The 13,286-nt window shown below is 48.9% G+C and overlaps 1 protein-coding gene across 1 annotated transcript; it reads left to right on the forward strand.

Annotated features, from left to right (window-relative positions):
* Positions 1-6,148: 6,148 nt before the first annotated feature.
* Positions 6,149-12,773, forward strand: LOC142025546 (chymotrypsin-C-like). The gene is made up of 8 exons (XM_075017971.1): positions 6,149-6,188; positions 6,898-6,986; positions 7,086-7,183; positions 8,047-8,172; positions 8,854-8,990; positions 9,818-9,963; positions 11,722-11,871; positions 12,756-12,773. Exons 1-8 carry the CDS (start codon positions 6,149-6,151, stop codon positions 12,771-12,773), a joined length of 804 nt encoding a protein of 267 aa, XP_074874072.1.
* The last annotated feature ends 513 nt before the right edge of the window (positions 12,774-13,286 follow it).

Genomic DNA, 13,286 nt, shown 5'->3' on the forward strand with positions numbered 1-13,286 from the left:
GCCTAGCGGGGATGCATGGAATGGAAATAGAAGGGCTCAGCACTCAGTGCCTGTACTTCTCATTCTCGTGAGTAAGGGAGGTTTCTGGAAGAGTTTCTCCCATCAACCTCCCTCTGTGAGGAGGGCTGGATAAATCGATCCCAGATACGGTTATTCCAAGTATGCAGGTGTCATAGCTGCAGTTGCATTTCTAGGATTGACTTTCATGTCTAGTGTGGACCTGGCCAAAGGCTTTTGAAGCCTCTGTCTGCTGTGTTGCTATGCCATCGACCAGCTTTTGACATGCAGCCAGCCCCAGGGTGTACTTGGCCCACCACAGCTGAAAGGGAGCCTTCAGCAGACTTCAGCGCTTTGTGAGCAATGCTCTCAGCCAGTTCCCCAAGTCGAAAACGGGCACTGCAGAAGAGCTGGAAGAGATAAAAGTGTGGCCAGTATAAACACGCCACACAGGGACAGCAGTGGTTTGGTGTGGTGTAAAGAGTGCCGGGCTGGGCCGGGGTGATAGTAGGCCAGCAAGAAAAACGGTCCTTGCAGTATGAGAATTACCCTGTGGAAAATTCGCTACAGGGCCACACTGGGCTTTTCCTGAAATACTTAAAAACTGCTCTGCATGAAGTCCTGGAAGTCACACTGTGAGGACTGAAACTGCACTGGGCCCAGATGAGGGACAGACAATTTACTCCAGTAGTACTTTTACCTCCTTCGAATGCTCTGTCCTTTCCCTGGCCAGCCAAGGTCAGCCAATGAACCTTGGAGGCACCCAGCCATGGACAGGGAGTTGACAGGCATTAATGCGCAGCTTATTTGCAGACCTTTGCAAGAGTTAGCGGCTGAAGGTTTGAAACCCTCCACACGTGCTCCTTTCTCAAGAAAGCAGCAGTCGAAAGCCATAGCAGCTGGACACAGCAAAACCAGGCTCACGGCCAGTGCTCATGGGGCAGTGCAAATGCCTTCCATTCCTGCTCCCCCACGGCTGCGTGCCTGGGAGGTATCCCTGCACAGCTGATCCAGAGGAAGGATCTCACAGTAGCAGCTGCTCCTATGGTATCACTGAACAACCTAGCAAGAGGTCCCCCAAACGGTGGAGTGCGGCCCCCTAGGGTGAGGGCTGGAGAAACATTGGGGGGTGGGGAGCGGGCTGGGCTGGGTGGGGAGTGCTACCCAGCCCTGCCATGCCACCATTTCTGCTCTGGCCCTGCTGCCAGTCACAGCCCAGGTCCTTGCACCATACCTGGCCCTATTTCCAGCCTTAGCGCAGTGCCACACCTGGCCCTCCCCATGCTCCTAGTCTCTGTGCCTGGCCATGGCTCCATTCCCGGCCCTACCCCCGCCACCCCCTGCTGTGGTGCTGTTAACTCTGCTCCCCCCGCCTTCCTCCCATGCTCCCTGCCCAAACCACAGCCCCATTCCTGGGCCTGGGTCCTGGAAGCAAGGGGGTGGGGGGCATGCACAAGGGGGTGCTAGAAACTCAGAAGTTTGGGGATCAATGACAATGCAGCTGTTGCCTGCAGCAAAAGGGTCCCTGGTCTGGCTGAGGGTGAGAGTGACTTGAACTAGGCTGGGCCCAGGGAACAGCTGCCACTAGAAACATCAGGCTCTTTCCCTTGCTGGCTCTAGTGCCCAGCCCTGCACTTGGCAGGTTTAGGGTGGGCTGCCAATGGCAGCTGTGCCACATGCGAGCAGATATCTGCCAGGAATGGGCCATGTGCTGGTGGAGATTTGCGTGGCCTACACCCATTGGAAGATTCTTACTACCCCTTTATCCAGGCCCCTTCCCCGCCCCCAGGTCTCTGCCAACAATGTCCCCTGCTTGCCAGGTCCTGGCATTATCTTTCCACAGTATTACAAACTTTTATTCACAAAGCAGGCAGAGGGGCCACTGGCAGCTTCCTTCTGCCTACAACAAGCAAAGGGCTGGCTTGGTGTATAGCCCTTGCACACTTCTAAAGCTACAGCTCTGCAAAGGGTTGGCCATGGTTCCCTACAGGAGGGTTGTGCAGAGTGAAGGGTGGGTGCACCCTCCTCCATGAAAAGGGTGAAAGTTGCAGCTGGTGGGGGGAGACAGAATGATCTGCTGGGTCTCAGGCTCACCCAGCTCATTAAAAATGTTGAACTGTGTTACTGGTTTTATGTACATGTAGTCTGATTATGCAGATGACGCTGCTGTAGTGACACGCACACATAGAAGGCCAGCTTCAAAAACTGCTGGATCAGTTCTCCAACACATGCAAGGACTTCGGGCTTACCATCAGCCTAGAGAAGACAAACATACTTGGTCAGGATGTTGCTGAACCTCCATCAATCAGCATTGACAATTGCACGCTAGAGGTCGTCCACGAGTTTACTTACCTCAGGTCCACCATCACCGACACCCTGTTGCTGGAGTCTGAGCTAAACAGGAGGATTAGAAAAGCAGCCACAATTCTGTTCAGACTTAGCAAGAGAGCATGGAACAACAAGCTGTATGCTCACACCAAACTGCAAGTGTGCAGAGCCTGCATCCTCAGCACCCTCCTCTATGGCAGCGAGTCTTGGACCTTGTACGCCTGCCAGGAAAAGAGGCTGAATGTCTTCCACTTGCACTGCCCCAGGCGCATTCTTAGAATATCATGGAAGGACAGTGTGACCAACACCGCCATCCTCGAGCAAGCTGGAATTCCAACCATGCATACCCTCCTCAGGCAGTGGCAGCTCCACTGGCTTGGCCATGTCCACAGGATGAATGGTGGAAGGATCCCTAAAGACATCCTATATGGCAAGCTAGCCTCTGGCAAAAGACCTCCCGGACGCCCCCAATTGCGCTACAAAGACGTCTGTAAGAGGGACCTCAAGGAGGTAGACATCAACCCAGATAGTTGAGAAGAGCTGGCAGACGACCACAGCAGCTGGAAGCAGGAACTGCACAAGGGCCTTCAGAAGGGCGAGATGAAGATCAGACAGCTGGCAGAGGGGAAGCGAGCCCGTAGAAAGGACAGTAAGGCCCTGCCAGACACCCACGACATATGCAGCAGATGTAGCAAGGACTGTCACTCTCGTGTGGGCCTCCACAGTTACAGTCAATGCTGCAAATGACGATCTTAAATGGAGTTACGAAGGGTGCGATCCATAGTCTATGCAGACTGAAGGATGCCTTGGAACTTGGAGTCTGCTTAATAACGTTCTTACGTTCTACAGATTTATTTTCTTGCATGTGCTGAAAGTGGGTGGGCTTTTTTTGTTTTTTTTTTTTGTTTTTTTTTTCCATATGAACATAACCAGTCGATCTTTGGGAATGCAATTTTTGCCACAATCTCCTGCACTGGGCACAACCATTGCCCCCTGTACTCCACACTATCACATGGAATAAGGGGCATTGCATGAGCCTAAAAAGGCCCAGACTACGCTCAGTAAGAAAGTCAATTCTGATGTGTCGCTTCTAGCGGTGCTAATGGCATAGCTAGAATTGTGTAGCAGAAATCAACTTGCTATTCTAGTTTAATCTAGCCTAAGGTTCAGTGTCTCACTTAAAACTGTGCCCTTAGTGGTCATTGTTTAGTGTTGCACAATGCATGTCTGACAAGCGAGTTCCTGCCTCCAAGTAATGGGGGGCGGAGCAAACACGATACCATAGATGACATCACAGACGTATGCAGACTCTGTGGCACCTTCTTCTGGATGTTGTCTTAATGTGCCACATTGTTCGCCTATAACGTGCCACAGGATCTCTTGTTGTTTTTGAAGATACAGAGTAACTCAGTGACCGCTCTTATACGTCAAAGAGGTGGGTCTTCCAAAATGAGTACTTGCTGACTCCCAAGGTCATATGTCCAGTCTCCTCTTAATGAGCCCACTTCACAGGTCTTATTGTTCTTGGGTCTGGCTTCCAGTCCCCACTCCAACCATTGCAACTGTTGCTGGGCGGGGGGAGGGGGGAGGCACTTGCCTTTCATGCTTTGTCCATTCATCCCATGAGGCAAATAAAGTATGTAAAAGGAGAGAGGATCGAGTCTGGTAAAAAACCAGTGCATTCGCTTTACCTTACTTAATATAAAAGACTTAATACAAAGTTATAAAAAGGTTTTATGTAAAAGGACTTAAAACTATAGCGCGGTTAATAAAAGACACTAAGTTATCAAACTTGTCTACATAAAGGGATTTAATTAAAAAGTTATGTGACCATTAAGTATCAGAGAGGTAGTCGAGTTAGTCTGTAGCTTCAAAAACAAGAAGAAGTCCTGTGGCACCTTATAGACAGATGTTTTGGAGCATAAGCTTTCGTGGGCAAAGACCTCATGCATCTGATGAAGCGGGTCTTTGCCCACGAAAGCTTATGCTCCAAAATATCTGTGAGGCTATAAGGTGCCGCAGGACTTCTTGTTGTTTATGACACTTAAGGTTATTTGTGGAGAGACAATACAGAGGTTGTATGAAGATGTTCTACACTCCTGAAAATAATTAGCATGTGCTAGTCGGTAAGAAGGCAAGTGAGAGATGGTGGCAGAAGCTGGAGCAGTCTGTGGGGCTGAAACAGGAGCAGAAATGGGCTCATGAGGGATGAAGGAAAGGAGGGGGTGACACAACAAGATGGACAAGATGAGATGGTCCACGCTGACAGGTGAGACTTGGCTGGAGGAGTGACCTCAACAGCCAAGTCCATGACGACGGAGAAGGGCAGCTGTTTTGCAGGGTGTGGTGTAACTGTGCAAGCTTTTGCTAGTCCCATGCCATTTGCTCCTTGAAATAGCTGGGAGCATGGTGTGGGAGTAGGGAGAAGAGGAGAATGGCTGGGAGTTGTAGGTGCACAACTCATTCACGGGGACATAGAGTGGAGGAAATCCTGGTGATGCACTGATTTCCTCCTCCAGAGGCACTGAGTGACACAGGAAAGTGTTGGCTCAGTGCTTGCCTCACTGGAGGCTGGAGCTCCCCTTTGTCCAGCACCTGTCATCTAAACAGATCCCAGAACATTTTACCAACACGTTCTAGCAGCTACTCTCACTTAGAGCATCTGCTATGGAGGTGCGACCACTTCTGGGGTGTAAGGAGCCAAATGGTCAGCAGCTCAATGCAGGAGAGAGAGTGCTGTAGCCAAGTGATACTTCAAAGGGGGAAGAAGGAAGGATTTTTGCCATTAACGTCCCAGCTTTGGTACGTAGCTACCTATGGTGATTGGTCAATAGTAGACACTCTTGCTAAAAGTGCCGTGGGGGCTTTCTTGCTCACAGGTGACCAGACTCTCAATTCTACCATGTAATGCCTAGCTAACATCCAGATGAAGGCCCCACTTGCGAGGTATGCAGCCAGATCATGAGATGCAACCAATCACCAGCTCTGAGATGCCTGATGGGATGACATCTTACTGGGCTCTGGGCAGTACACTCTGCATGCAGCTGGCAGGAATTAAGCATGAGCCCCTCACACGGAGCCTGTTCTGCCCTGGGGTGGTGATCACCCAGTTAAGGTTGGTTCTGGAAGCCTTGGGCTAAACCAGGGTGTGAGGAAACTTTTTATGTGTGCACACACACACACACACACTCTCTCTCTCATGTAACCCAACCCAGTGGAAATTTCATTTATGCTCATATGAAAAAAAAACAAAACAAAACAAAACCAAAACCCTTTTTTGGTACGGGTAAGAGAATAAGTCTGTAGAATGTAAAATCTTTATTAATTGGCATATAAATAGGCACACACAGACATAAAACCAGTAACATACGGCAGCATTTTTAATGAGCTTGCTGAGCCTGAGACCGAACAGCCCATTGGGCTGTGCCTGCCTCTTAAGAAATTTCACACCTCCCTGTGGGGCCCGCCAGCCACTTTGCTCACCCTGAGCTAAACAGTCCCCTTTCCCCACTGTTGTGTGCTGTTCTTCCTACCACCTGAGCCCCAACCAGATCTGCATTTCAGAGCTAGGCTCTCCGATCTCTCTACAGAGAAAAACCCTGCTTAGCCACCCACTTTAAAGGCAAGAGGCTGCTTTTCCTTCCAAATTCCACCCCCCACAGCTATGTTTGCTGAATGATATCTTGTCAAGGTTAGGAACACACATTTATCTCACCGCCTATTGGTTCTATGCTGCAGCTAATCTCCATTCTTGGCTTGACATCTAACTGGTCTTCCCCTATAAGTAGTCTGCGCTCAACAGCCACTGCACCTATCTGTCGCCATGTTCAGGTTTGTGTTCCTCACTGTATTCCTGGGCTACGGTAAGTTGGGTTATGTGGCAACTCCCTCCTCGTTGGAGAGGAGGGGTGTGGGGAGGCCAGAAATGGGGGGGCGGGGCTGCAAAATGACAGCGTTGGCAAGCGACAGCCTTGTCCTCACCACATGCTCGTGCATAGGCACCACAGAGCCAGCGTCCAGCTGGGATGCCTCCAATCTACTCCACAGGGACCTCTTCCGCATGCAAGATGGACATTCAGTTTCCATGGCCCACTTAGACCTTGGCCTCACTACAGAGACTCCATTCACCTCCGCTGCAGTAGGGACACCCGCCTCTGGGCCTTTGACAGTTGCAATTGAGAATGTGCCAACTCAGTTATCGGGGTGGGGAGGGGGGATTTCCTTGGTGTGATTTATTGTCCATGCTCACAGCATATTGAATGTGTTTCCAATCCATGAGGCTTCTCCTCTGGCTGCCGAAGTTAGTCCAGTATGTTTTTTAGTGGGCATCTCTTTTGCAGTGGCCCAGCTCAACTCAATAAACAACTGGCACTCAACAGAGTTACGCAGACAGGCGAGGGAGGGGTTGGGCAGAAATAAGCTCACAAGCAAATTCCCACCCCTACGAGAACTTGAGCCACCTGAAGCAGGGCTGGTTAGCAGACAGGAGCATAGGGCTAGGCCATCCAAATGAGGGTGTGATACCTAGTAAATGCTCCTCTCTCTCTCTCTCTTCCCTGCTGCATTTCCCAGCCTACGGCTGTGGCGATCCCATCTACCCGCCTCTTGTCTCCCGGGTAGTCGGAGGTGAAGAAGCCAATCCTCACAGCTGGCCCTGGCAGGTAAAGAAGCAGTGTTGTTATGGCACAATATTGGGCTTTATTTTTTTAACCCCTGGGTAAAATCCAGGCTAATGTCCTCATGATTTTGGTGAATTTCAGATCTCCCTCCAATACAGCAAAAATGGTGCCTGGGGTCACACATGTGGCGGGACCCTTATTGCCACCAACTGGGTCCTTACTGCAGCCCACTGCATCAGGTAACGCAGCGGCGCTCAACTCTTCCAGACTACCGTACCCCTTTGCAGGAGTCTTATCCACTGTGGGCACCCCACATGTCACCTCACTTAAAAACTACTTGCTTACAAAATGAGGCACAAAAAATACGTGTGTCACAGTACACAATTCCTCAGACATTGCAAACATCGCATTTTAAAATAAATCAAGTGGACTATAACTATGACACTCTCATTTCAGTGAGTAGTACAGAGTGTCTTATAAACAAGTCACTGTCTGGATGAAATGTTTGCTGGTCCTGGCTTTCTTGGTGCTGCTTATGCAGCCTGCTGTAAAACTAGCCAAATAGCAAGCGGAGGCGATGTAGCCTGTGGTACATGTGCCTTTGGCTGAGAGGCACTGAAGTAAACAAGTCACCATGTGTGAAAGTGAGCGTTTTGGCCACACCCACAGCCTCAGTGTTGACATCTTTGGGTAAGAGCACAGGCTCTGAACTTCTAACAAAGGGCCCAGGAAGTCCAAGTGGTCAGTGCAGAAGAGCAACCAGGTAAGACAAGGTGAGGTAGGGGACCAAGACTGAGACGATGCAACTCATGCTAGGTTTGTGGGGGGGTTGCCTTTATCTAATGGCTCAGCCACATTGAGGCTAATAGCAGTCCATTTAGGGAGTTACTTCCTTAGCCTTAACAACAAGCAGTCCTGTGGCACTTACAGCCTAACAGATATTTTGGAGTGTAAGTTTCGTGGGCAAAGACCTCCTTAGTCTTTATGGTCTTGTCACAGCCAGGAGACTAGTGCAAGGCTTAGGAGAAAAGCTGGAAGTTTGGCATAAATCAAGAGAGGTGTTAAGTTTAACTGTGTTTTCTCCTGCTGTTTGTGCCTATAGCAACAGCAGAACATACCGAGTTGTACTGGGGAAACATAACCTGACCCTGGCCAATGAACCTGGCTCCGTGGTGGCTGCTGTGGAGACGATCTATGTCCATGAGAAATGGAGCTCCCTTCTGATCATGTAAATCTGCTGATTTCTAAGGCACAAGGGTGCTGGATGCAGGGAGTTCTGGGTGAGCGGGGGGAGGGCCGCAGTAGTAATTCTGCTACCAAAGCTTGGTTCAAATCAGCCAGCTCTTGCTTTGGTTCACTGTGTGTCCCGGACACCGCTGTGAGTCAAATATGCCTCTGGCAACTGCAATGGGAAAGTTGTTATCTAGCCTGACCCATCCTCATTCACTCACCCCACTCCCGAAGTGCACTGCTGGCCTATCTCTGCTTTGACCTGGAGTCATGTGACTTGGGTGAGCCAGGGAGCGTCTTGGGTTCCGTTCGCAGAGTGGTTGCCGCATGGGATGAGATCTGGAGAGGTGGTGCTAGTGAAGGATTGGTTTGGCAATGCAATGTCACAGGTCAAGTGAAATCATGTCGACCCCAATTCAGACGCCAAGCAGGGGTGAGGCAGGAGCACTGTAGCAGTTATTTTACAGCTACGTGGGCTAGCCATGTATTTGTTGACCAGCTCAACTATTACACACTGTTTATTCCCATCATTCAAGTTTAAGGAGTTTGCAGACTAAGGCATGTGTGCAAAAAGAGGGATTGGCAAAATTCTCAAAAAGGGCCACGTGACTTAGGCACACAAGGTCTCATGCCCAGCCAAGTTTAACCTCCCCCCCTTGCAATCTTATTTGGTTTTCAGCAATGATATTGCCTTGATCAAACTAGCTGAGCCCGTGCAGCTGAGCGACACAGTCCAGCCAGCCTGCCTGCCTCCAAACGGTGCCATCCTGAGTAACAACTTCCCCTGCTACATCACAGGCTGGGGACGCCTCTGGAGTGAGTAGACTATCTTCCCCTGTAGCTGTAGTGTCCCACTCCTAGGACGTGCCCCGATACCAAACAATTCCCCTCTTTGCTGAATGTTATCCCAGGTTCCCTGTTTTAACAATGAGCCCATTCTGCAGGCTTCCCGTATCAGCATTCCTGTTCTCACACACCATGGCCATTGGCCATCTCCCAAGGCTCAGATCTGATTCACTAACACGAGTGCTTTCTGGTTCAGCGGAGGTCACGGTCTGGGGGGACGGGTGCAAGTGGCCCATAATATTGGAAGCTATTGTGCTAGAGCGAATAGGGGGCAGTGCCTCTAGGCTGGCTCAGTTCCTGAATCACAAACCCATGAATGTCTGAGCTTGGACTTCAGTTGGAACCAGATTACATCTCAGATCCCCAAGAGGCGCTTATAACTCAGAGTCTAGAGGTGGAAGAGACGTCAGAGGAGCGTTAGTAGTTTATCTACCTGACAGCGCAGTGTTCTACCCTACTAGATGTTCCTAGTCTTCTCTGATTAACAGCTTCAATGTACCTTTACTCATTTTCTTACCATAATATTTTTACTCACCCTCAAAAACAACAAAAAGGCCTGTGGCACCTTATAGACTAACAGATATTTTGGAGCGCAAGTTTTTGACGATACAGACTAACATGGTGACCTCTCTGACACTTACTCACCCTCAGTGATTCTTCTTCTTTTGCTAGTCAAGCTGATATTTCCATTCTCTGACATGAGTTTATGTGCTTAGAAGACAGCTCCTCACTCCTCCTCTGTGTAAAATTGTCCTGATGTTTCTCCTTTTCTTTTTGTGATCCATTCTATTGAACAGCCAATGGCCCCATTGCTGATGTCCTCCAGCAGGCACTGCTGCCTGTGGTGGACCATGACACCTGTACTAGATTGGATTGGTGGGGCTTCAAAGTCAAGAATACCATGGTCTGTGCCGGAGGAGATGGTGTCGTCTCTGGATGCAATGTAAGTCCTCCCAGAACTATAGCCCTGCAGCCTTTCTCATTACCTCCCAAGGAAGGTGAGCAAACCCCACCTGCAGGAACTGGCATGTGTGCTGATGTGTTCCCAGCTGCATCTCAATGACTTTTAGGGGCTCCCTAGCTGTGAAAATTCAGCCAGTTGCTCTGGATATTGGCATCAGAATGAGGCTTGGCACCTGGCAAGCTAAGTGAATTGTGTGAAACAGCTGAGCAGTCCATGTATGAAGTTTGGCATACAGAACTCCTCGGAGTTACAGGTTCAAACTCAAGGAGGGGTCAATGCATATCTCTAGTCAAGAGATGTTTTTTATGTCTTTTTGGGGTGTAGAGGGAGGTTTGAACTCAACCTTATAAAGCAACATCCTTTTTGGACTTTGCAAATTAATTAAAGTCCCTTAGTAATTTTCACAAGATCCCAGGGTCTCTTCTCCTAATTGCTAAGCAGCAAGAGTTAACCAGACTGGTGTAGTATGATGACTGCTTAAGCCCATGCAGCACAGGCCTGCCCTGCCACCTGAGGAGTATCTAAGAATGGACACAACACGGCTAACATAAAACTAAGCTAAGCTGTGAGCAAAGGCAGGCCCCTGATAACAGAACTTGGGACAAACAGGGCTGAGAGTGCAAAACACGAATCCGTAATCAGCCCAGGTGCAGTACAATATTGGTACAGGTCATAAGTTGAGATCACAAGGTACCACTAACTCATTAAAAAAGACCTTGGTACCTGCTCCTCATAGATACAGCCCTAAGTTCAGGAAAGGGGCTTAAATGACAACATTATGGATAGAGAAGATCTAATCAAACCAAGAGGTACAGGGTGCTGGGTTACCTGACATCATCAGAGGGTGGCAACCTAATACATCAGCAGTGAGGTGTGATTTGTTTGTGCCTGTATATAAAGACGTGGCTTGGGGGACCGTCTTCGTATGACCTAGGGGGCAGTGGAAATTTCCCACTGACTGAGTCATTTCATTGTGACAAGAACAGATGCTTAGTGGTTCAGTAGACCCTACTGACCAGCCGTTACTGTACTTCACTTTACAATAATCCTGGCCTGCACCTTCCTTTGATCCTTATCCGGGCTATGGTCTTAGGGGGTGCAGTCAGGGTCTGCTATGGGCATTAGGCCCACATCATTGAACACACATGCAAGCAGCCTTCTGGTTATCATCATCCACGGAGCCAGAGAACTGTGAGGACACCACAGCAGTAAATCCACCTAACTACAGCTCGTTCCCAGAAGGGCGTCATTTCAGTGATGAGTTGATCGATATTGGCTTTTGACAAAGCAATTGGGCATCCAGCGCAGAATGAGGCCCATCCTCTGCACTGAAGATGCTGTTGCAGGTTAGAAGTGCGGTTCCTTGGTGGAGAGGAAGTCTGAAAGTGCATGCCTCATCCATGTCTGAACACGAGCCTCACATTTTCCTGCAGATGCTCATTCACCCACTTCTGACAGCACAGCGGAATTCAGCTCATCCACAAACCCAATAGAACCAGTTACACAAGGCTGCCTTGAAAAAGTAAGAGCTACTGGTTATGTCCTAGATGAAACCAGTGGTATTTTTTAACAGCCCCCTAGAGTTTGAAGAGGTCCGAGACACTAGCCCACCCTCCCCGCCAAAAAAAAATCACATTCTCTCTGTAACCTCAAAGGCTTTATACTTAGAAAAATCAGTCAAGCCTTGTATTTGAGTTAGAAAGACTTATTATGGTACAATTCTCTGGGTTTTATCAGGGAGACTCTGGAGGCCCACTGAACTGTCATGGTGCTAACGCTTGGGAAGTGCATGGCATTGTGAGCTTTGGATCTGGGCTCAGTTGCAACACTCGTAAGAAGCCAACGGTCTTCACCCGGGTATCTGCCTACATCAACTGGATAAACAGCGTAGGTATCAGCCCACGAAAGCAACATTCCCCAGTCACAACTAGATTTTTGCACACTTAAATAAAAGCAACTAGATAATCATTTCTTGTATCTAAAACCAAACCCATCCCAGAACCAACAGCTGGTTGTTCTTCAGTCAGTTCGAGATGACTAAATCAAGTGACCGGGCCTGTACCAACCGCCTCAGACTCTGGGAAGGTTTGAATCAGGAGCACATATGGCTAGCATTAGCTCATTTTTAGACCAGCTCTACCCAGCAAATGGTTTTTGTTACTGGCCCACAAAAATGAGGCGGTCCTGTGGCTAAACCATATAAAGAGAGGCCTAAAGTTCGGCTTCTAACTCATTAAGTAGTTGCTGAAGTAAGTAGCCCGAGCTCCACAGGAGGATTGATTTCAGAGGGATTTCAGGGAGAGATGTCAGGTAACTGGCAATGTTGAAAATCCAGCCATTTATTTAGGCCCTAATTTTCACCCTGGTGGCCTAGAAATAAAATACAATGCTGTAAATGCCAAAAGGAAAGCAGGAAACCTTAAGCGATTTGCCTCAGCTGTACGTGGCCCAAGCATTGGGGGGGTTGCCTCTGATTTGGATGTCCTTTTAGAGGATAACAGTCAGCTTGTAGGACACTCCTGCAATTTGTACAGTGATCTGCTGGTTTTATTGCTGCATGTGTATAACTCTTTTTTGGCTACCCAGGATATTAGGCCAGTCATTTTAGCTTGCCAAAGGACATGTTACGCTCAGACAGCAGAAGAGACTGGAAAGGATTTATAAATAAGAACTTGTTTTCCTAGGCACCATTTTAAGACTGGTTTAGTTTGAAACTGTCATTTCTTTTTAAAACAATTATTAACATGGCTTCTTTTCTTTCCTGCCACCAGATAATGAATCTCAACTGAAAAGTCCATCTCATTTCATGCCTTGTAAATCCCTAATAAATTTTCTGATCATAACATTCCATGCTCTAGAGGCTGTTTGCAATGCGTCAGGGACACCAGTACTTGTGACGTTCTGCAGACCAGCTCTGCAGCTGCAGTAAATGCACACGGTGCCAATGACTTCAGTTAAGTTACATTGATTGGCACCGGCTGAGGATCTGCCCCAGCTTTTGCTCTTTTCTCAGGTGACTGTTATATGGGTGTTGGGGGGCGGGGGAGAATACCGGAGATGAACCTATGGCAGCATGGTGTGACAAGCCATAGGCAAGAGCTGAGAGCAGGTGGGTGGCCCTGCAGCTGCACTGAGCATGACCAGCATGCTACCACCAGGCACAGTCCAAAAGCAGACCAGCGAGATGCGCTGTACCCCGAAGCGCCACTTCCCAAAGCATTGGCTTTGCCAGACTGTGCTAAAAATAAGGGGCATCAGCTCAGCAGAGGATTAAACCAAGAAAGTCTGGCATCTGCACGCAA

The sequence above is a fragment of the Carettochelys insculpta genome, chromosome 23 (genome assembly GCF_033958435.1).
Source record: "Carettochelys insculpta isolate YL-2023 chromosome 23, ASM3395843v1, whole genome shotgun sequence".
Lineage (NCBI taxonomy): Eukaryota > Metazoa > Chordata > Testudines > Carettochelyidae > Carettochelys > Carettochelys insculpta.